At 35.1% G+C, this 25,166-nt stretch overlaps 3 protein-coding genes across 4 annotated transcripts; 2 read left to right on the top strand and 1 right to left on the bottom strand.

Moving 5' to 3' along the window:
- Window positions 1–5,623: 5,623 nt before the first annotated feature.
- Window positions 5,624–9,700, top strand: LOC145739290 (lysosomal Pro-X carboxypeptidase). Its single transcript, XM_081994789.1, has 5 exons — window positions 5,624–5,876; window positions 8,125–8,307; window positions 8,366–8,746; window positions 8,830–9,187; window positions 9,238–9,700. The coding sequence occupies exons 1-5, from the start codon at window positions 5,767–5,769 to the stop codon at window positions 9,661–9,663; spliced, it is 1,458 nt and encodes a 485-aa protein (XP_081850915.1). The 5' UTR covers window positions 5,624–5,766; the 3' UTR covers window positions 9,664–9,700.
- On the bottom strand, window positions 9,686–14,442 carry Phm (Peptidylglycine-alpha-hydroxylating monooxygenase). Its single transcript, XM_081994791.1, has 6 exons — window positions 14,233–14,442; window positions 13,802–13,859; window positions 12,613–12,700; window positions 12,305–12,556; window positions 10,888–11,033; window positions 9,686–10,833 (listed from the first exon to the last, which is right to left on the bottom strand). Exons 1-6 carry the CDS (start codon window positions 14,353–14,355, stop codon window positions 10,472–10,474), a joined length of 1,029 nt encoding a protein of 342 aa, XP_081850917.1. The 5' UTR covers window positions 14,356–14,442; the 3' UTR covers window positions 9,686–10,471.
- Window positions 14,443–14,596: 154 nt separating this feature from the next.
- Window positions 14,597–24,552, top strand: ari-2 (E3 ubiquitin-protein ligase ari-2). 2 transcript variants are annotated; one of them, XR_014180934.1, is made up of 6 exons: window positions 14,597–15,492; window positions 15,547–15,860; window positions 15,913–16,418; window positions 17,857–18,284; window positions 21,503–22,970; window positions 23,024–24,552. XR_014180934.1 is itself a non-coding variant. In XM_081994790.1 (5 exons), the coding sequence occupies exons 2-5, from the start codon at window positions 15,621–15,623 to the stop codon at window positions 21,778–21,780; spliced, it is 1,452 nt and encodes a 483-aa protein (XP_081850916.1). In that variant the 5' UTR covers window positions 14,597–15,492; window positions 15,547–15,620; the 3' UTR covers window positions 21,781–24,552. The 2 variants fall into 2 exon arrangements, 1 of the variants encoding a protein (XP_081850916.1); XM_081994790.1 differs by having other exon boundaries at window positions 21,503–24,552.
- Window positions 24,553–25,166: the final 614 nt, after the last annotated feature.

Raw genomic sequence — 25,166 nt, 5'->3', positions numbered from 1 at the left:
TGTTACAGACTCTGCCTATCGCCCAACAAAGCAACTATGACGCATTAGTAGCTGCATTAGAACGACGTTATGGGGATCAGCATAGGAAAGGAGTGTACCAAACACAATTAAAGGCAAGACTGCAGAAAACTGGTGAAAATTTACAAGAGTTTGAGGCCGAAATTCGTCGCCTTGTGCATCTGGCTTACCCAGCCGTCCCGGATGAAATCGAAGAAGAACTTGTGGCACAGTATTTTGTAGATGGGATTCGAGATCTGGAAGTAAAGAAAATGCTGAAGATGTTCAAAGGAAGCAACAGCAGCGAATTACTGGTTCGAGCGCTGGAAGTTGAAGCTGCGTGCAATGACTTAAAGCCAAGGATCAGGGCTGTGACTATTCAAGAGGAGAGAGAACCGCCAGCCGATCATGCTGCTACACCAATGAATGAAATTAAATCAATGTTCGGCCAAATAGTGCAACAAATGGCAGCATTAGCAAATGGCCAGTCCACACAGGTAGAACGGTCACGCCCGATCACTAGAGTGGAGTGTTATCGATGCGGACGTACGGGACACATTAAACGAGATTGTCGAGTAAGGATACCGTCCCGCTCTCCAACGCGGGACGTACAACCATCCAGAAGGGACCAGGAAAACTCCCACTAGTCAACATTACGGGGCGAATGTTGACTAGCGAAGACAAAGCCCCCAGAATTATCTCCATCAGAAGCCTGGGTAGATCAATGGGAAGCCTGAACGTAGATGGAAAGGTGGATGCGATGAACGTTACTTTTACTTTGGATACCGGTGCGGCAGTATCTTTGATCCGGTCAAACCTTGTGGATAAAAGTCAAGTTAAGCCTTTACGAAGAAGTATTCTCCTGCGCACTGTGACTGGAGAATCGGCTAAAGTTTTAGGAGAAATAACAGTCAAGATTTGCCTTGGAAGGATTACGTTTTACCACACTGTGTTAGTAGCGGATATTGAAGATGAATTTATTCTGGGAATGGACCTGATTCGTCAACATGGATTTTCTTTTGATCCCGAGCAAAATATCCTAAGGTTTGGAAGTGAAGAGTTCATCCTGTCAACCAGTCACCGCTGTGAGTCACCCATTTATGTTTTGGCATCTCAGACAGTAAAAATAAGCGGCAATTCCGAGCAAATAATTATTGGACAATTGGAGCAGAATTCTGGGAGCTGTGTTGGACTTGTACGAAACCCGGACCGACCAGGAAGATGCCTCATTGGGAAATCACTTGTAAATGGAGGAAGTGAAGTCCCAATAAGAGTTGCAAACATTTTTTCAGACGACGTAAAAATCAACAAAGGCGAAATTATTGCGGTATTCGAGCCTGTAGTCAAAATAACCAATTGCGATGGGTTACCAGAACAGGAGGAGCAGTTGGGGGAAAACAAGCTCTTAAATGAACTTGAAAAGACCTGGAAACATCTGTCAACACCACAACTGAAGAAGGCTCGGAAACTGATTTTGGACCATGGTAGCATATTTGGAACACCGAATAATATGGGAAAAACTACCATTGTAAAACACCGAATTAACACCGGCAATGCACAACCGATTCGACAACCACCTAGGAGACTACCAATAGCCAAACAACAGGAAGTGCAGGTATTAGTGGACAGGATGCTTGACGACGGAGTTATAGAAGAATCCTGCAGCCCTTGGTCATCACCTGTTGTTCTGGTCACTAAGAAAGATGGATCAAGCAGATTTTGTGTAGATTACCGAAAACTGAATGACGTGACCAAAAAGGACAGCTATCCACTTCCCCGTATTGACGACACACTGACGACTTTGGCAGGATCCTGTTGGTTTTCTACTTTAGATTTGAAGAGTGGGTACTGGCAAGTTGGCATTGAGGAGCAAGATAAGGAGAAGACTGCTTTTTCTGCTGGAAATGGGCTGTACCAATTCAATGTGATGCCCTTCGGACTTTGTAATGCGCCTGCTACGTTTGAAAGACTAATGGAAATTGTGCTTCGTGGCCTTAACTGGAAGACTTGCTTGGTTTATCTGGACGATATCATGGTGATGGGAAAAACTTTTGAAGAACATCTGGACAACTTGCAAGAAGTATTTGCTAGAATAGGTGGTGCCCATCTTCGATTGAACGCCAAAAAGTGTTGGTTCTTCCAAAAGCAAGTCGAATTCCTTGGGCATGTGGTGACGGTCGACGGAATCCAGACGGACGACAAGAAGATCCAAGCAATTAGAGAATGGCCAGTACCAAAGGATAAACACGAACTCAGAAGTTTTCTAGGACTTGCCACCTACTACAGACGGTTTGTGGAAGGATTTGCCAACATCGCAGCTCCGCTACATCAACTTACTGAGGACAAAACACCCTACTGTTGGAATACCCAATGTGATCAGGCGTTCAGAATCCTCAGTTATCCACAACCAAAAGGAAAGTTCATTTTAGACACAGATGCCAGTAATTCTGGTATTGGAGCTGTATTGTCTCAAATCCAAAACGGAGAAGAACATGTTATAGAATACTTCAGTAGGAAACTTACCAAAGCAGAACGGAACTACTGTGTAACGAGAAAAGAGCTACTGGCAATAGTAAAATCAGTCGATCACTTTCACAAGTACTTGTACGGACAGGAATTTTTGATAAGGACTGACCATGCGGCACTCAAATGGCTCCTCGGAATGAAACAACCGGAAGGACAAGTAGCAAGATGGCTTGAAAAACTCCAGCAGTATAATTTCAACATCAAGCATCGACCCGGAAAGCTGCATAATAACGCAGATGCTCTATCAAGAAGACCTTGCGCCGAAGATTGCAAACATTGCCAGAAAACGGAACAACGTGAAGGAGTTGTGTCCATCAGAATGGTTCAGCTGAAGACCGATGATGAATGGAGTCCCGATGAGATTAGGAAGGATCAACTAGAAGACAGTGACATAGGCCCATTGTTGTTGAGAAAGGAACAAAGCGAGCCAAGACCAACATGGCAAGAAATCTCTAGCAAAGGCCTGACGTTCAAAGCACTTTGGGCTCAGTGGGACTCGCTTGTGGTTGAAGGCGGCTTGCTAAAAAGAGCTTGGGAGAGTGCCGATGGAAAAGAGATAAGGAAGCAGCTGGTAGTTCCCAGAGGAAGGGTCGACCACGTACTGGAGGAAATGCACAATGGAAAGACTGGTGCTCATTTGGGAGTAAATAAGACTTTGGACAAAATCCGGCAACGCTTTTACTGGGTGAACTACTGCCAAGACGTGAAATCATGGTGTCGACAATGTTCCATTTGTGCAGCTAGCCACGGACCACAGACGAGATCCCGGGGACCTATGAAGCAGTACAACGTAGGATTGCCGTTCGAACGTTTAGCCATAGACGTCGCTGGGCCTTTTCCTGAGACCAACAGAGGCAACAAGTACATTCTTGTTGCCATGGATTACTTTAGCAAATGGCCTGAGGTGTTTGCGATTCCAAATCAAGAAGCCAGCACAGTCGCTGATATTCTCGTCGAAAATGTCTTCAGTAGATTTGGTGTGCCGTTGGAGTTACACTCTGATCAGGGACGAAACTTTGAGTCCAAGCTCTTTCAGAGGCTCTGTGACCTGCTAGGCATTAGGAAGACCCGAACAACGCCGCTTCATCCTCAGTCGGATGGCATGGTCGAGAGATTTAATAAGACCATAGAGCAACATCTCTCAAAGGTTGTTGATCAGCATCAGAAAGATTGGGACCAGCATATTCCGCTCTTTTTGATGGCTTATAGAGCAGCAGTCCACAACTCAACGGGACAGTCACCATCTAAAGTTCTGTTTGGTCGAGAACTGCGACTTCCATGTGATGTGGTGTTCGGATCTCCAACAGGCCAAAGCACGAACATTGAGAACTACGTTGACGAGTTGCAAGACAGATTACTGAACATCCATGATCTGGTCAGGGAAAGTTTGAATCTAGCTAGCGACAAGATGAAAGCTCGTTATGATCTGAGGGCCAATTCGGGAGGGTTCCAGAAGGATGATAAAGTTTGGTTGTTTAACCCTCAGAGGAAGAAAGGCAAATCACCGAAATTAACACCTGTTTGGGAGGGACCTTACAATGTGGTAAAAAGGTTAAACGACGTCGTGTACAGAGTCCAACGCAGCCCCAAAGGCAAGATGAAAATTGTCCATCTGGACAGACTCAAGAAATATCAGGGATTAGATGAAGCGGATCGGGACGATCAGCTTTAAGAGGGGGGCAGTGTTACGGTCTGGGCCTACTACGCTCGATACTTCTTAACGGGCGCTCGCTTCGGGATGAAACCGATGCGCCGCAATATCTGGCCGGGCGCGTATTAAAGTAGGCCACAGTTAGGAAGCGCTACCTGGAATATTCTTGAATGATCAAGGCAACCCGCGAAGCGTTTCGCGGTCATTCTAGAACGTGGTTTGCGAATATAAAAGACGCGGTGTCAACCGTAGTAGTAGTGCATTTGGGAACGCGGTAAAGTTTAAATAGCGAAGTAATTGTGGAATTGTAGTAGTGTTTTTTTAGTAGCTGAGTTAATTATTGTACGGAGTGTTTTGAAGTGTAAATAAATTTATTAATTGTTGAGTTAAATTGACTTTGTGTGAACCCACGGGAAAACCGTAACAATAAGTTGAAATTGTGGTCTCAAATTTGAACACGGTTTAAAGGAGTCTGGGACAAAATCGCCTGTAAAATCCACTTGGATTAAGCACATTTTTGGAAACCTCATCAAATTTCCTATCTAATAACATTGAAAAACACTACAAAATTTGGTACAGCCAGGGAGAAAAGCGGTGTCAAAGTTTTTAAACTGCCAGAAACACAGTTTGAAAGAACAGAGACAAAATCGCCTTTAAAACCCACTTGGAGTAAGAAAATCACTCTTTTAAGCACATTTTTGGTAATTCATTAAATTTTCTATCCAATAACACGAAAAAAACACTACAAAATTTTATACAGTCAGGGAGAAAAGCGGTGTCAAAGTTTGAACTACCAGAAACACAGTATTTGTAATTTACCAGTGATTTACTGGTACCGGTCAAATATTCCTGGTAAAGTAAAATATTTACTTGATAATCTCATTTTGCTGGCAAAAAACTTACTTCTCTTTTCATTTTTTGTTATACCCTGTATACTCGGATCCGTGGCAACTTTAAAAAACATCATTTAGGTCATCATAAAGAGGAAGGAAAGACCTTTTAATCCTCAAAAAAAATTATTAAAATTGAGTGAATCAATTGGAACATCCGCTTAAATAAGACCAAAAATGTTGCTGTCCAATTCTTTTTGACGAGCAGTTTATTTTAAGTATGTACAAAATGGCGATAAATCCAGATAAACCAAACATTTGCAATTCATTAGAGATTTTGTTAAAAGCACCATCCCTGACCCAACATTTGCAGCAATTAAAATCAATTTCACCTGATTTATTAAACGTGATCCTAAATTAAGCCCTGAAAGGTTATAACAATTCCCAAGGTGAAAGCGCTTTACCGATTATTTTCATGCCTATTACATCGTGAAGGTTTAAGTGGTTTAGAAATATTAAAAAAGCATTTGTAATCATAGCACATTTATGAATTTAAAATGACTAATATAACAATAGTGTGACGAATATAATAATACACTTATCTTTCCAAACGCGGTGGTCAAAACTGATTATTTTTCCATATCATTGTGAAGCTAAAAGTTTTAATAAACAAATTAATAATTTAATTATCAAAAGGTCGAAGTGCGTGTTAACCAAGCGATGCTAATGACCAAGTAGTTGAGCAGAGAACGTTGACAGAAAATGAAGATCCTAGTTTTGTTTACTTTTAGTTTAACTTTGATTTTTTGCAAAAGTGAAAATGAATACACGTTTGTTACCAAGTACATTGATATGCCACTGGATCACTTCAGGTAATTTATTTATTATTGTTAGAGTTTTCGTTTTAAATTGTAATTTGTTTAGTTTTTTAAAGTTTTGTTATGAAAAGTTTTGTGTGAAAGTACTATACTTTTCACCTCGAAAACTAACAACGGGCGCGGCTGTTTATACAGGCTTTCTATAGTTACCAGAAAATTCGCAAATTGACGAAAATCCTTAATATACAGGGTGCCCGTTTTACGAGCCTCACCATGGGGATCTCGGTTATTTGAAGAGATACAAGAAAGTTTAAATCGGGGCAAAATTGAGCAATTAGGAGTCGGGTAAAATGCCGCTTTAAAAATTTAAAAATTCTTAGTACTTCCGGAGATATCCGAAAAAACCGAAATTTTGGAAATGAGTTTTTATTTTTTTACTAATTTATTTGATAAGATAACTGGAAACAATTAACACTTTACCATTGTCACTTTTCCTCCTTTACAACCTTTTTACCTCCTTTACCTTTTTTTTATAAAATAAATTAGTAAAAAAATAAAGACTAATTTCCAAAATTTAGATTTTTTCGGATATCTGCGGAAGTACTAAAAATTTTTTAATTTTTAAGGCGGCATTTTACCCGCCTCCTAATTGCTCAATTTTGCTCGAATTTAAACTTCCTTGTATCTCTTCAAATAACCGAGATCCCCATGGTGAGGCTCGTAAAACGGGCACCCGGTATGTAGTTTGGTAAAGTTTATTTCTTTCAAACTGGCTGATATAGCCAAACGTAGTCACTGGCTTGGTATCTGTTGCGGTTGGCCCTGGTGCTATCTTCCATAAATAATCTCTAAACTTTGCGCCAATTTGGACGAATGGAAATTTGTAGCTCTGTCCATAGCTCAAACTGAAGATTTATTAGCTTTAAGCACTCCTCAGAAGGCAATACTATTAGTTGGTCTCTTCCAATAAGGTGGTAGCTTTTTGGTCGCCGGGCCATTTGAAGAAATAATCCATCGTAGCAGAACATCCGAAAATAGTACAGCCACGTCCATAGCGATTTTTTCAATCGGTACTTAATCAGAAGTTCTAAGAACTTGTGGTCTTCTCTTACCTTTAATTGTCCTATCTAGTCTTGATCTTCTTGACTAACTTGCTCTCCGTGTCGTAATTTTTACTTATTTTCTTCTATATAGTTTGCAATCTAGGATTTTCTTCCATCTTGCGTGCTTGGCATTCAGCTGGATCTTGTCTGGAAACGCCCAGACAATTGAGAAATCCTTCAAACTTCTCCAAGAAAATACAAGCTCTCTCCTCCCAGAGCAAAAACATAGAGTTAGAGAAGGCTCTGCAGTTACATTACGATGTATCCCAACTCTCCAAGTTACTCGTGGCATGGCTACCTGGTACATTATTCCAACAAAACTGTATGTTTTGACCATTTTCAATTTCCATAAAAATATTGTTTTTGCTTTGTTCAGAATTGAAATAATAGCAAAATAGTTCTTTGTTAAAACATTTTACAGGGTGATTCTAAAATTTACCAGAATATTTGAAAAGGTGATAAGTCAATGCAGTAAATCACAAGTTTATTCAAAATGTCATTTATTTGCAACTCTTAGAAGTTGCTTATTTTATTCAAATCATTCCTATTAACGTGTACATTCTATATTATTTCTATTAAACAACTGATGGAAGAAACATTAAACAGTCATATCGATCATGGTTGAACCAAACGTGAAAATACAACAAATCGTAGAAAGTTTTAATATGTATTTTAAAAACATAACAAGTGAAAACTTTGAAGGTGAAGGTGCCTTTAAAGTCCACATTTTGTTATCTGCATAACATATTTGTTCTATGAAACCCAGTTGCCAGATAAAATAGTCACAGCAAGTCAAAGTTTTTATAAATTCAATTAGGAGTCGCTCCAACTTTTTTCTAATATCATGAAAAAATTGAGGTTTGACAACACTGAGCTATTTTTCAAACAAAGTCAAATAAACAATTTTCGATCCTCTGTTGCAAACCATGGAAAATTTAAAAACTTAGCTGTTTAACGAAGAATTAAAGGGAGTTAAACTTTTGAATCTTCAATTGTTGAGTTACTTTATAGAAACATTTAGGAATTATTAAAGATAATCATATGTATCTCTCTCCCTAAGATTGGACATTAATATATCATTCAAACTTACATGGCGTACAGTTAGGACAACACAGGAATATAGAATACAGTGCAGTACAAATACAAAGTTATTATTATTACCAACCCTGTTTGGTTACTAACTAGAAAATTGTTTCCAGCTTCACTACTAACACAACATTCAAACTGAGATACTTGGTGAACGACACTTTCTTCAGCGAAAACAAACCCATTTACTTCTACACTGGAAATGAAGGAGATATTACAATGTTTGCTCAAAATTCCGGCTTTCTATTCGACCTAGCAGCCAAAAGAGGAGGTCTAATAATTTTTGCAGAACACAGGTAAGAAAATATAACTAACTCCCAGCTTGATCAATCAATAACCAACCTTCTGAATTAGATTTTATGGTAAAACGTTGCCTTTTGGAAATGAATCGTACACATCTCCCAAATACTTGGGGTATCTGAGCGCTCAACAAGCTTTAGCAGATTATGTTTACCTGATTAATGATCTGCAACAACAATACGCCAAAAAGTCGACCATAGCCAAGAAGCTACCAGTGATAGCTTTTGGAGGATCTTATGGTGGAATGCTCTCAGCTTGGCTAAGAATTAAATACCCGTATAGCGTTACTGGAGCTATAGCCAGTTCTGCTCCAGTATGGCAATTCCAAGGAATAACTCCCTGCGAAACATTTAATAAAATTGTTACGGATGTTATGAAAAGTTTGGGATCAAAGAATTGCGTGGAAACTATTACCAATTCTTGGCATATTTTGAGGTAAGAACACTTTTCGAATTTAGATTATTAATGCAATGTGGACAATAGAAAAAATATTAAATCATGCAATATATTGCTTACAGAAATCTGACCAGCACTGACAAAGGAAAGGTGAGTGTATCAAACACATTTCAACTGTGTGAACCAATCAAAACTAAAGACGACGTTGACACCTTATTAAATTGGCTGGCAGAGATTTTAGTCAACACCGTCATGGTAAACTACCCTTACCCCACTAGTTTCCTAGTACCCCTTCCTGGTCATCCGGTAAGAGAAATCTGTCAAGAAATCGACAGTGTCAACCAGTCAACTAACGATGGTTTAATCGAAGCCATAGCCAAAGGTTTACAAGTTTATACTAATTACACTGGTGCTACCAAATGCAACAATATCTTAGAAACTGCCTCTCCGTCTCTAGGGGAACAAGGCTGGAACTTTCAGGTCAGTTACAATTTTTTACACAAATAACATTCGAAATTTGGATTTTCCAGGCTTGTACAGATATGATCATGCCCATGTGCTCAACTGACGAGGACATGTTTGAAACCACCGCCTGGAGTTTCAAAGAATACTCAGATGGATGCTTCAAAACATTTTCAGTGCGACCTAGAAGTGAACAAGTACCTATCTTAGAATTTGGAGGAAAAGATATTGAAACAGCATCAAATATAGTGTTTAGTAACGGTCTGCTTGACCCCTGGTCAGGTGGTGGAGTTCTCACCAACATTTCATCAGAAATAACCGCCATTCTCATACCTAGCGGGGCTCATCACGTCGATCTAAGAAGTGACAATCCACTTGATAGTAACGATGTCAAAACTGCTAGGTCTTTCCATGAGAAGCAGATTGACAAATGGATTAAAAAGTACTACTTAAGTGCCTTGAGCTCCAAACCCAGTGCTGAAATGGTAGAGTAAGGCTGACAGATTAAAACATCAATTTGATTAACTAAAACACAGTTATATTTCTATCAACTCTTCTACCCATTCTTAAACTAATAACATTTTCATTTTATGACAAGCAACGGTTACTTAGACATCTGGCACAAAACAACAATAATATATTTAATCTCACATATCTACTGACTGATTAGTAGTTGGGCAATGAAAGTAGCACCGTTGTTAAACATTGTCGGTTTCGCTAAAAATACACTATAATACATGTCAGCATGTCACATAATAAAAACCTTAGGAATTTGCTGTCCTCCCACTTGAACTAAAGGTTAGCTACAGATTTTTACGGCGTTTAAGCTAACTTTTGTCACTTAAGACGTTACTACAATTTACATTAAGTAATAATAATTTGACTATATTTTTGTGATGTCAAGTCTTTAAGTACAGCAGGCAAAACATGCCTAAGGAAATATGTAAATATAATCTCATTCAACTTTAAATAGTCTTCAGTAAAATTGGAGAATAGTCTCACTAAAAGTAGATATTCGAAAAAGGGACTGTTTGTATCTACATATTCATAGAAGCGACTAATTGATATGGTTATATATAGAACGTCCCTGAAGATTAGGTACTTAATTTTACATAAAAAAAAGTGCGGTAAAATAAAATATGGAATGTATAAAACAGTCAAAACAATAAAAAAATAACAAAACTATGTAACTACTCACTAGAAACGAGATTCGTCACAGCAAAACAAATAATAAAAATCTTTGAAAACAAAAGAATTTCATGGAGCTTGTGAAATATATGACTAACAGTTTTGGTCAATAACCTAATACAAAGAAGAAGCCTCCCTATCAGGAATATTATTTAATTCATCATTATACTGCCAAAAAGAATTAGGAGGACCCACATCGTAGCAACTCGGCGTTTCAAGAGGAGTTCCTTTTTCTACATAATACATCAAATAGAAGTTGCACATTTCGTCATTATTTGTGGGGCCCACTTCTGTAATCTTCTCCCTTGAAGAACTGTCCATTGTACAACGAGCCGCTATTTTATCGCCCTGTTTGATAGGAGTCTTATCGAAAACTGGATAAAACATTTGAGGCGTTAAAGGATCTCGTTTGCCCAAAAGGTGCCACCTATCTAATCCATTTTCTCTAGTCACTCTATAGCCTGACACCACTCGTCCTAAAAATCACCCGGTAAAAATAAAATAAAACTAAGACATAAACAACCGCTCACCTAAAGAATGAGTGTGAGTCCGATAAGCAAAGGGATGTAAAACTTTGTTTTCAGTTATCTTGCATTCGACGTCCATATGGGTTACTTGTTTTGGAGGAATTTGTCCTCCCACAGCCATTAGTAATACTGCAGCTAATTTACTCTGCCTTTAAAAATTACATAATTAATAAAAATTAACAATTAGAATACTGAAATAGTAAAAGGCATTCTTCTTCTTTCTCCTCTTATTCAAATGAGCAAAAGAATTTGTGATAGCTAATTTTTGCTTCTACTAAAACGTTAACCAATGCTTTTCGGTATTCATGAATCGGAAATAAGGTGTTTAGCAGATTTATTAACTGATGTTTTAGAATCGCATCACACTGTGAAGGTGCATAAAATACAGTGATTATAAATAGGTTACACAATTCAGGTACAAAACGTCATAATCAAAACAAAGCCATAAGCTCAAAAATACGTTGGTGCAATCAACCAGAAGCCGATTACAGTTAAGCTTAATTTATAGATTGACGTAACATACACCACAGAAGCTTTGTGTGTGTAACTAATTAGATTGGTTTATCTTCGAAGATATTTATTTGTCGTTTATTTGGTATACTTTAGACATGTTAGAACCATTTCCAAGAGTTTTTTGAATTTGCCTGAAATCTATAGAATCGTTCTGGAAATGCCACAGGCTTCTAAAAACACTTTTTAGGAGACATTTAAAATAGCCAGATGACACAAAAAAAATTGTCTATTCCAAACCAATCCAACTCTCAGACTGAATTTGATTTCCAATAAAAAAATTTGACAGCATTGAGCCTATAACTTTCCAAGATCTTTTTTAACATTTTCGGACGCTTTTAGAATAATTTAAAAATGACGAAAGTCTCTAAAACCTTTGCTAGTGGCTTCTACAATTATTTTCAAAATGCCACAAACCTCAAAAAATTTTGTAATCCTCCAAAGAATATTTAAAAAATGCCAGATGCTCTAAAACACTTTTCAAGAATGCTTAAAATTGCCAGATGCGTCTACAATCGTATTGGAAATACTGGAGGCCTCAAAAAGTTAAGGGATTAACGAAAAACGACGTCTGATGGCAACACTGATAACTACTCTGCAAAACATTTGTGGTTGACCTATATAAAATGTGTTTTTGTTCTTTATTGGGACCTTTCTTTATTACAAGAATAACCACTGCACTTTTCGGGGCCATATTTTACGCACAGGCTACATAGCTAACAATTGCAAATATGGTTCACTCTCCTACGTAATATGAATGTGTCTTAGTCTAAGTGTAAACGTTAAGGCTTTTCTCAAACCAAATGTTACGTGTTATATTTGACAAGCAACCCACAATATTAATATCTCTCTTTAATTAATAATAATTATTTTTAACAACTGAACAACAATCCATAAATAATAGACTTACTCTTTTTGTGTGTACAACAAAAACAAGCCGGAATTATCTGTCTGCCCCTCGGGAAACTTCTTGGAATAATGAATCTGCAAAACCAAGTACTTTATAGGTGTGTCTTTGCCCACCAAGAACCCAACATCTTCCGGCAATTTCAAAGGTTTAGCGTTTCTAGCCCATGCATAGATTACATGACTGCCTTGTCCACAAGGAGTCGCTTTCTCAAGTTTTGAATCCGGATCAGCATGTGCCATTTCTCCGCAATCCCTAATGTGGTGACATGCATTAATCTGAACATTACACATTTAATGTATGCACCTTACCAATACTCTTCATATGATGACAAAGAACTACATCCAAAAAGAAGCATATGGTGGACAACATTCATAGTTGCATTTGGCTCAAATCCAACTAATGATAATACAGAAAAATAGTTAGAAGTGTATCATTGTTATGTTGCAAGCAAAGTTGGAAGATTGACAACCTAATCTAACTATTAAAGTTTCAAACCAATATGCATATTTTTTTATTTCTGTGCCTGAACTTTACGGTTTATATGGCAGGAGGCAGGAGGTGTTATGTTATACATTTTATTCATAGATACTAAAAAAATCAATTTAGAAGACATAATCATATAAACTTGTATTCTATTGTCTGTCACATCAATCTTGGTGAAGGATGTAGGAATAATTTGTACAAGTAAAATATACTTTATACTGATTGCAAAAACTTTAATTATACATTAACCAAAAATCTGCTTAAACCAATATCAGTAATTTTGATAATCATCTAAATCAATCTAAAATTATCTGTGCAAACTTATTTTCACTTCTATTGCACAGATTGTATTTTATTAGAGATTGTTCATTTATTATATTGGTAAAATTGGAAAAATGTTATTTAATGAATATTTTTATAGATACCATGTAGAATGTCATTCTAATATGTAATTAAAAAATCTAATGTAATTAAAAAAATCAATATCCATAAGAAAAAGCAAAAGTAATCAATCACAAAGTGCACACCACCTTCTTCAAATAAAACAAACAAATGTAGCAGTAATTAATTTTTTCTCAAAGTGGAGGTAGAGGTGTGTGTAAAAATGATAGAAAAGAACATGCAGCCTTCTCCACAAGGTAGCTTTTAAGTGGTAAATAGGTATTTTGTCTGTGGTATTTTATATTAAGTTAGAAAAAATATACAAACCATTATTTCATAATCTAATCACCATATGTAATTAGTGTGTTACATTAAAAAAGCCAACAGGAAGAAATGTCATTACTTATCTGGTTTGACACCCGATGCATGCACTCACATGTTTGAGCAAATTCATATCCATATTTAGTATTTTAATTTCATACATAACTTATAGAAACCCTAATGATTAGATGACATATTCAATATCTTAACAAAAGTGATATGATTCAAGGTGAAACATATTGGAAGGAAGCTATAAATGCAAGTCTTTTCTTAATAGCCATATGGTAACATAAAATAGAATATCCTACTTACCTATGTAAAAATTCTTGTATGGTACAATTTTTATGGGGGTACACACATAGAACTCATCCTGTAAAAAAAAATAATGAAAAAGTAACTTAGCAATTTACCCAAGCTATACTTTTTTGTCTTCAGACTTTCAATTTGATATGATACACTAAAGTTTAAATTTTAAAGCTCTCTACCTGGCAGAACTAACCAATATGTTAGTTTATTAGTATGAACAATTAAAATTAAACAAGTAAAAAAATGTCTTAACATTTATTTCTTAGGTCTCTCTTATTTTGATAATTATGTGAATAATAACAATATAAACAGTTAAGAACAGGTGAAATCAACAAAAGAAAAAGTTTTTCTTATTTTTTTCACCAGAAACCTTGACTTTCTGGAAATGAAGGAGAAGTCAAAAAATTAAAATAATTTAACAAATGTACATAACTTACCCGATATGGGTGAATGTTGGGCATTAAAAGGGGAAATTTCTTTAAATCTGAGCACCATGTCACATCACTGTAAAAAGAAAAAACGAAAAAAACTACAATGCAAAACATATGACGATACTCCATTCTCTCCAAACAAATCGATTGTGACAGCCAGTTAGCTGTGGACTATGGAGAACCGGATATCGAATTGTGAGGTTAAGAAAACAAACAGAACAACCTACACAACTAGAGTGACGTCAGGAATGTCAATAAAACCGTATGACGTCAGTCGGCCTACGTACTTATCTCTCTATCCTTTTTTAGTATAATAAAAACCGTGTTGTTTTATCTTTCTCTTTCATTGTAGTAAAAATCTGTGGGCTTTACGGAGAAGACGCGGTTCAAAAGATTAGATATTTGTAAAGTTATCACGTGTTCTTTGTAGTTTGTTGCTTGACAGGTCCACGTGACTATACTCAAAATACCTGAGTTTGGCCAAAATTGTTTTTTTTTTCTTTAGCGTAAGCGTCCATTTTTTGTTAATCTATATGATAATCCAAAAGCTAGTAATAAATCAATTATTGTGAGATTAATTAATCCAACGCTGGATGTAAGTAGGTATAACAAAAACATTGTGAACCATATGGTTAATTAAGTAGACAAATAATCCAAAAATTATTTTTAGATGGTATGGTAAACTGAAGGGCAAAGAAGAAATGTGAAAATTGTTTGATTTACATTTTTTGTTAACTCACATACATTTATCGCAGCGAAAAATGTTTTTGTAAACGAATAGGCTTTGGCAAGAGTCAATGTTTTGTCTGGTTTTGTGTTATTTGTTTAAAATTTTTGTCAGCGTGTGGTTCAGACAATAGTAAAGAGAGATAGCAGTAGAGATTTAGAGATAAGACGTATAACTTTTTCCAGAAACCAGTACAGTCACTAGAAGATAATAAATCTTTGTTGTTTTTTTTTACCAAAGCTCAGCAACTTCACGTCCCTCACAGTATAACGGTGTTTTGCGGAGACTAAAGTGTTCTCTCCTCTCTTAAAGACTTCAAATCCAAAGTGCAAAAGGAATTTTCAAAAACTTAAATAAATTTTTCTAATGTTTTGAATTGCCACACGGCATAAACTTGCAATATCGAAAGGAAGAAATGAGAAGTTGAAAAGAAGAGGAGCGTCAAACGTCAAACCACAACCACAACAGAATTTGACACTACATGAAAATAAATGGAAATGGCTTTAGGATAAGAATGATTCCAATCAATGAGTGGAAAGGTAAACATAGAACGTTTTCAATATTTTAGAATAGGATTAACCATTTGTTCTTAGAAATACTGCATCAACACGCAGTTATGAAGTCTTGATATTCTTTATTTGTGGTCCAAATACCTATCGTGCTAAAAATGGCTACCTCACAACCAAATGAATCTGATATGGATCTTTCTGATAATGAAGATTGCTATGATGATTATAATGATTACTATAACGACGATAACAGCGATGTGGAACAGATAGATCCCTCAAAAGTTGACCCAGAATATTTTGAATTTAAGTGCCTATCTGAGGAAGATGTTGAAAGACTTCTAAATGAAACAGTAGAGAGCCTTAGTAACTGCCTCCTAATCAGCCCTTCCTTAGCAAAGGTAATCACATGAATACAATCTATATTTTAAAGTATTGATGATGTTTTCCTAGGTCTTATTGCATAGCCAACATTGGAACAACAATGAAGTAATACATAAATATAAAGAAAACCCTCAGCAAACTCTAGTTGGAGCTAGAATTGAGCCTCTATCTGCACCAAAAACCATTATCTTTACTTCAACTTACATGACTTGCCCAGTTTGCATTACAACACAAAGTATCGATAAATTTTTTCATTTATCCTGTGCTCACCTGTTTTGCAAAGAGTGTTGGACCACACATTTTGAAATACAGATTGGTCAGGGCACTTCCACTGGTATAAGTTGCATGGCAAAAGATTGTGTTGTGCTAGCTCCTGAAGATTTTGTCTTGAAGCACTTGCAACATAAAACCAGCATAAGGGAGAAGTATCAACATTTTATTTTTCAAGATTATGTGAAATCCCATCCGGAACTGAGGTTTTGCCCTGGTCCTAACTGTTCCATTATTGTTCACAGTAATGAGATTAAAGCTAAAAGAGCTGTATGTGAACAGTGCAAAACTGCCTTTTGCTTCAGGTTAGTACATATTAGTAACAGTTATATTGGTTAACATCTTGCTACAAAATTACATAAATCACACAATTATCAATTTGATTAGCTTATTGTTAATCATGAATATCAATTTGTCTTAATTATTTTAGTGTCAACTAATACCTGAAATATACTTATAATACATGACATTAACCATTTTATTAAGAAAATGTGATTTACAAAAATTATTAAGCAAACTTTCAGTCTGTCATTATGCAGTTTGTCCCCCTGTCAGACTTTGTAGCAAGCATATTTTATAAGCAATAGTCATGTCACACAACACTGTTACTACAGCCTGTCAATATTGTATGTGTATTATAAATTAATTGTGGATGTTTATCATTGTGTCTTGTGAATCAGTTTTTCTCCTTCTACTTTGACAAAAAAAAATTAAATGTTTTTATTTTTTTTTAGAATTAAAATTGGCTACAATGCCTGGGGTTACAGTTAATTTTTCTAATCAGTACCTTTGAACCAAGAATGACAATTTTAACAATTTTTAAAGGACTGTGAAAATTCAACTCAAACTAATGGGATTGCTAATTGCATTCTGAGCAAATTTATAAAATATTTTGGTTAAAATGTCATACAGTCATGAAGCTTTCTTACTGCCTCTCTGCATTGATTTTACTGGAAATTGACTGTCCTGCTATTATACAGGGTGTCCGGAAAATACGTGTACAACGTTTGACGACAGACTCCTGACGTCAAAATATGTCGATCTAAGCCGACTTAGTTATATCCAAAATTGTCTCGTTTAGCCGGTAGAGGGCGTCAAAAATTTGTAACAATATTGGTTTTTTACTAAATTACGTGAAAACCTGCTAATCGATTTTAATGAATTTTAGTATGTAGACTAATACTATATAATGACGTTTTCTAGTAGTATAGTCACCGGCTGTAAATAAGTGGACGTGTTATAAAGGTGATATAATACGTCAACATTTCTCCTAATTTTTTATATGAACGGCGTTATGACAACCCAGATATTTTTGTCGAGTGACCGGAAGTATTTTACATACTAAAATTCATTAAAATCCATTAGCAGGTTTTCACGTAATTTAGTAAAAAACCAATATTTTTACAAATTTTTGACGCCCTCTACCGGCTAAACGAGACAATTTTGGATATAACTAAGTCGGCTTAGATCGACATATTTTGACGTCAGGAGTCTGTCGTCAAACGTTGTACACGTATTTTCCGGACACCCTGTATCTCTATAGAAAAAACATTACAATTTTTTAAAACAAACCTTAGCTTAAACATAGCCTTTCAGAAAAAAATTGATATTTTTTAAAAGAGTCATTCACACATTTTTAAAGATTAAAAGCTTCATTACTCTTAACTCCAATATCTTACTCAAGCCTAGTTGAAAAAGAAAAAATTAAAAAACTACTTGCATATTTATTGTTAAACATTTTAGATGCGGATGTGACTATCATGCACCAACTGACTGCCAGGTGATAAAAAAATGGTTGACCAAATGTGCTGATGATAGCGAAACAGCTAATTATATCAGTGCTCATACCAAAGACTGCCCAAAGTGCCACATATGCATAGAAAAAAATGGAGGATGCAATCATATGCAGTGTTATAATTGCAAACATGATTTTTGTTGGATGTGTTTAGGGGATTGGAAATCACACGGATCTGAATATTACGAATGTTCGCGATACCGAGAAAACCCAAATATTGCCCATGAGTCAGTGCATGCGCAGGCTCGAGAAGCCTTGAAGAAATATTTGCATTACTATGAAAGGTGGGAAAATCATTCTAAATCTTTAAAGTTGGAAGAGCAAACTTTAGAGAAACTTAGGTCTAGGATAAACCAGAAAGTTATGTCTGGATTAGGTAAGTAGTTTCTGTTTTTCTACTGTAATATTTATTATTTCAAGTTTTATTTCTAAATCATGTTTACATGTTACATCAAACTCAAAAAGAAATCTTCACACACAAAAATACATGATCTTAATAATAATAATAATAACAGTCTTTATTTCGAATTGTGATTAGGATAGAGTACAATGTACATTATCAACTAATACAAAGGAAATAGCGTCATGGTAAACTATGAACTATGTAGTTTAAAGATACTTATATACATTTTCAGCGATTTTTCCCTAAATACAGCTTTCAGAGAATAAGCAATCTTTATTTAACAAAATAATCCTCTATAGTGTAGGGTTCTAATTCAATTAGTAAATTTTTTACTTCTTTTTTGAAACTTTTGTCCGTCAATGTTTACAGCCTGTCTGGTAGGTTGTTAAATAGGCGAATACACATATATTTTGCATTCTTCTCAGTGAGTGTTAATCTATGTTTTGAACAGTTTACATCTTTTTGTCTTGTGTTGTATGTATGATTGACTTTGATGTTAAATAGGTTTTGGTTCTTTTTAAGAAAGATGAGACACTCATATATATAAATTGCATAAACTGTCATTATTTTATTTTTTTTAAAGATGGATCTACATGAATCTTTGTATTTCATTTTGAACATTAATCTAATTGCCCTTTTTTGAATTACAAATACATTCTGTATTGAAGTATTTCTACCCCAAAACATAATTGCATACTTCATAATCGATTCAAAGTTGGCAAAGTACAATATTTTAAGGGCCGCCAGGTTCAGATACCCGGAGACAATTCGAATTCCATAGCAAATTGAGTTTAACCTGCCTAGCAGAACATTTATGTGATCAGACCAATCTAGAAATTCATCAATCTGCACTCCCAAAAATTTTGTGTTCTTGGCTAGTAATTGGCTCCTGTCAGTGAGAAGGTGTATTTCATTAGGTTTCTCAAATGTACCTTGTTTTGTTGAAAAAATAATCACACTTGTTTTTTCCATATTTAAAGCTAATTTATTTTTTTTAAACTTAAATCTTAAATCTATGAATTACAAAAGTCTTAAGCTGTAAGGTTCTAATTGCACCAGATACTTTCTTAGTTGCTTTTTAAATATTTTTAGCCCACTTATTGTTTTCAGTTCCTGAGGCAGAATAATAAACAATTTCAAACACCTGTATTTAGGACTTTTTTTTCTGTTATTGTATCCCTGTGAGTGGGGTACATTACTTCTAATGATCGCGTTTCATATCTTCTTTGAGATCTGATCTCAAAACGATCCCTATTCTTAATCTGATAACAAAGCAAATATTAAAAAAAGATATTTGAAACACACATAAATAGTTAAGAAAAAACTACTTTTTATGTAGGGTGACCTCTTTCTTCCTTTAAAAACCAGTAAACCTTACCTATCATGGCTGGATTCCATCACCCTTGTTACCTAGTTTCCATTGTCCTGATGTGTGAACCACCCTTAACTTAAACTTGGCTTAAAATATGACAGTGCAAATGGGGGTTTGCCATATTTGCTCTGCTCGCTCATGCATTTAAACTAACTCAAACATGGCTACTACAAGCCACTGTAAAAAGGTCTAATGAGCCTATTGAAAAAAGTGGACTTTCTAGGGCTTTATGGGCATTTTGTCTATTACTAGAAAGGCATATGCACTGTAAAATTAATGGTCTGAATGGTGTCGCAAAAATTGTGTCGGCCAGTGTATTGGAAGAAGGCATTTTTGGGCCATTACATAAGCTTTCATTCGTTTTCGCTGCATTTTCTTTTATGCTTTCTGGAATTTCGTACATTTTTTGCGATTATCACTGACTGACAGGAATATCAAAGTCGCATCCTTACCTATATCCTATACCTTACTTTTTCAATGCTAGAAACAGTAAATAACTGCTGAATTAGGTGAAACATAAAACATTGAATGCACCACAGGCGTTAGGGAGAGTATAATGTCATTCAGGACATTATGTTCTCTCTATTAGGGAGAACTAAAACTAAATTGTACTTTTGACACTCTGTATCTTGGGTATTATCCAAATTGGACTAAGGCAAGTTGGGTTAGATCGTCATATTTAAGTCTGGAGAATGTTGTGGTAGCATTTTTCCACCCATTTTAGGGAATTCTTCTATTGCCCTATCCGATTATTGGCTGCGCATCCGAACAGTTCAGTGGATGTTGCTCCAAACCATTTTCGCAGGTTAGAATGAAATTCTTCTTCCAGGCCCTCGTCGGCCATCAACTTTGCCTTTGATTATGTTTTGAAGAATTCTGTATTTGTTATTTCTCATGATATGGCCAAAATACTCTAATTTTTTATGCTTCACAGTAAGCATGATTTCAGGCTCACATCCCATTCTTCGGAGTACTTCTTCGTTTGTAATTCTTTCTATCCAAGAGATTCTAAGAATTCTTCATTTCAAAAGCTTGCAGCTTTTTTTCCATAGCGTCTGACAGCGTCCAAGTGGAGTTTATATAACACATGACTATTCTCTTCTTTAGAGCCAGATTCAGATCTCGAACTGACAGGAGTCTCATCTGCATAAACGCACTTCTCACTATTTGAATTCTATGTTTTATCTCCTGTGAGTGATCCCAGTCCCCGTTCAACGTGCAGCCGAGATAAGTGAACTTTGCCTTCCTTTCAACTGGCTTATTGTTTATATACACGCTACCTGGTTGGACTGGATTTTTACTAATCACCATATATTTGGTCTTATTGACATTTAAGTTCAGCCCGTACTCCTCACTAGTTTGGTTGACCCTGTCTAACAACTCTTGTAGCCCCTCTATACTGTCCGATAACAAGACGGTGTCATCAGCATAGCGGATATTATTGATGATTTCACCGTTAACTCTGATGCCTCGATTTGTGTTTTTTAGCGCCTCCTTGCAAACGCTGTCTGAATAACGATTGAACAGTATACAACCCTGTTGTACACCTCTTTTGATGTCAATGTATTCTGTCTGCCTATTTTCAACTCTGAGTGTAGCTTTTTGGCCCCAGTAGAGGTTAGCGATAATTCTGATGTCTTTTCCATCCAGTCCAATATCTGTTAACGTCTCTATCATTTTTCCATGCTGGCATCTGTCAAAAGCCTTGGTGTTATTTCTAGGGACAACCTGTGTCTATTTATTTTTATTGTAGTTGTTTTGAGTATTAATGAAATCAATATTGATCACTATTGTGTGACTAAGTTACTTTTCATTTTAGGTACTTGGATAGACTGGCAGTACTTATTTACCGCAGCAACCCTGCTAGCAAAGTGTCGATATACGTTACAATACACATATCCATTTGCCTATTACATGGATGCTGGTCCTAGAAAGGAGTTGTTTGAATACCAGCAGGCACAACTAGAAGCGGAGATTGAAAATCTTAGCTGGAAAATCGAAAGAGCTGAAACCACTGATAGAGGAGACTTAGAAAACCAAATGGATATAGCGGAAAAACGAAGAACTACCCTATTGAAAGACTTCTTAGATGTGTGATATTTTTAATTATAATTTTGGCTACGCTGTTGACCCAATTTGGCAGATCGGCCAGTTTCCAGCTCATTTGAACTAATTATCGACTGTGATTATCGGATGAAAATGTGCAAGTACTTTTTTCAATTTTAGAGCTGCATTTTCTTAAGGTTTGTGTACCCGGTAGTTTTAATGCTACATAAAATGATGAGTAATTTAACTTGGACCTCCAAAGGTTGCTTTGGTGTGCCAAGTTTAAATAACTTAATCTAGAACTAGTCACCAGTACCTTTGACACATCTCAAATAGAATAATTACTAAAACGCCTTCTGATGTTATAGAATTAAATCTTTTTATGTAATACACCATTATAGTCCACCCTCAAAACTGTGCTAGTGCTAATCATGTGCAAAAACCAAGTAGTTGTATAAACTTTATTTAATCAGATATTGTGGATGTAATTAATGCTTTGACTTTTACTGAGGAAGGTTTTCATAATTTTTGTCAACTCTTCTGACTCAATTGCTATTTCAAATTACTAACACAGACTGTTTTGCTTTTAAATCGGCTGATTTTACTTTTTTTTGTATATATACATTACATTATAGTGACAAATCCGTCATATAAACTTTTTAATTAACAATAATTTGGTAGGTTTATGTTTTATGATGCTACCAAAATGTATCTATATCTAAGTCCGAGCAAAAGACCTCAGATTATAATAAAATGAATCTACGCTTATACTGAAAAGGAATGTCTAAATAAATGTTAATTTAGAGACTGTAAATATTTAATGAATTTTAGAATAAGACGCTTTTAAGTGTTTAAAATTAATAAACAAATCCTTGTCCAGTTTTTATATAATGTGCAAATGATTAGAGTTAGGATAGATGGATACATATTTTTCATTCATTTAAATGTGTGCAGTCTTCCTACTGTTTTCCTGTAGTAAACTAAGTCAACTTATTTCAACTTTCTGCAAGTAGAACATTTATATTAAATTTATTCTACTCCATTATACAGTGTGTCCCAATTTTTGATACAAATCAACCCATGGAGAGGGGGGCAAAGATAACTTTTTAGAACAACATAATGATGTCCTAAAGATTTTTAGTCTGTTATTTCACCTGAATCTCTCATAGATTCTCATATCAATGCTTCCAGTCTAGTTTGGAACACTTGATACAAGGTGAGTCGCAGTTAAATGGTTATACGTGAATTATGCATATAAAGTATATTGAAAAACTGTATTTTTATGTTTGTGTAGGGTGTTTAAGTTTAATTTGAAAAACACCAAAAACTTTAGTTTTTCCAAAACTTAGGTATTAGGAGGTATTGTATTCATATTCTCAAAGTTAGTGACTGTGGAAGACGTACTTTCCAATACTTCATCATAACGAAGTTTGTAAAATTCATAATTTTCTTATGACAATTTAATTGTGGTTCGCCTTGTTTGTATATTTTTTTAATTATTCAGAGAAAGACAGAGTTTTGTTTTATTACCTTTCTTATAATAAAGCTTCACTCTGTACCAAAAACTATGTATACACTTAGAAAGGTAACAAAACCGCAAACGATGTCTTCAGACCTGAAAAACGTTGGATACCAGTGAGTGTCCCAAATTTTGACCGGAAAATGCACCAGATGAAAATAAAAAATAATTAAAATTTTTTGCAAAAACCAGAATTGTACCCATTTTTTCCTTGAAAAATGCGTAGTTACTTGCTGTTTTTGCCACTGGTTTAAGAAAACATAAAAGTAACCTTCAAAGAACTCTTTCTGACCATAAACAAACACTTTACTCAAAAAAATCAAGCTATCAATCGTGTTTGTATAAAGATGTTTTCTTTTTTTATTGGTGCTTTATTATCTGGTGCATTATTTATTGGTACATCCTGTATAAATAGAGGAAAATAAATTTACACTTCCGGATAAAAGAGGTAATCAAGCGTCATTTTATTTATCATCAAATTTTGATCCATTAAGCTTTCTTTAAGCGATATAAATAGATAATAATGTAAACAAATTATTTTATAATACTTTTAGATAGAATATATACAGGGTGGTTCAAATTAATTGTAGGATAATTCAAGAGTGAAAAGTACATTAAAAATAAGTGTCATATAAACTGTAGTCGAAAAGTGACCCCTAGCAGAGTTAGAGCACCTTAAAGGTGAGCCACTAAAACCATTTTTTTTTATTTTTAATTCCTAGACGAAAAAATTATTCAAATGAAATTTGGCATACATGTTCATTTTTCAGTTTTTTAAAATAATCTGGACAAATACGGGGGCTGTTCAAAAAGTTTGACAGCTTTAAACTGTAATTTTAGATCGTTCTGATGTGGCACATGTGATAGCCCATAGTTTTTCGTAAAAAAAGTTTGTCCGGACATTTCTTTTCATTTGGTATAGTTTTTCAGATACCGTCATTTTTATAGGATAATCCATATTGAAAAAAATTAGTACCGGTCCAGATTATTTAAAATTTAAAAAGACGCCAAATGATTACTTTAAAATGATGAACAAGCACGCCAAATTTTATTTGAGTTTTATTTTATTTTATTAATTAAGATACATTTAATAATATACTTTTCAACCATAGTTTATTTGATACTTTGGCGTTTATTTTTTATGTACTTTCTACCTTTCAAGTATTCTACAATCAATTTGGACCACCCTGTACGTAGCGTAATATAAACGTTATAATAATCCCTTTTGTTGCGCTAAATAGAATGTCATTTGAAATCACTTTATTCTTTCATTTATATCGCAAATATACACATTTTATTGAAAATTTGACTTTAATTTATAACCTAATTAAATACATTTTTACTCTCCCAATTTGCTCGATAGGTCTGAATTACAATGAATGAATTTTGGAACATACTTTTTGTGTCAATAGAATAGATAAAGTGTTAAAAAGAAATGCTTTCATATTTTCTGTTCTTCTTAGTAATAGTCTTTTTTTTGTCCCCCCAAAATGAAGAACAACTTAAAAATATGATATCTCTCACAAAAGTGACATACAAATGAAGGAAACGGATCTTTGAACATAATCAACAACGTTTTAGAATCTCTAGATAACCAAACAGTTTTAAACTTTTGCATTTTCGTGCCAAAAGCGCAGAAGAATGTATTGGAATGATTGACATGGCTAATTGACTAAAATTATCAAGAGAAGAGTAGAAGAATGTATTGAAATGATTGTGCTGGCTAAATGACTAAAATTTTTGAGAGAAGAGTAGAAAAATAAAACGTTCAAAAGAAGAGCGGATGAACGTGTAAAAATGATTAGGCTACGTAACTGCCTAAAATTTTCAAAAGAAAAATGGAAGAATGTGTTTAAATGATTGTGCTGAGTGCTGACTAACTGCTCAAATTTTAAAAAAGAGTAGAGGAATGTGTTAA

Source organism: Ips typographus, linkage group LG16 (genome assembly GCF_016097725.1).
Source record: "Ips typographus isolate SLU linkage group LG16, UJ_Ityp_2.0, whole genome shotgun sequence".
In the NCBI taxonomy this organism is placed as follows: domain Eukaryota; kingdom Metazoa; phylum Arthropoda; class Insecta; order Coleoptera; family Curculionidae; genus Ips; species Ips typographus.
The sequence above is the reverse complement of the archived record's forward strand: the minus strand, read 5'-3'. Positions and strand labels throughout refer to the sequence as shown.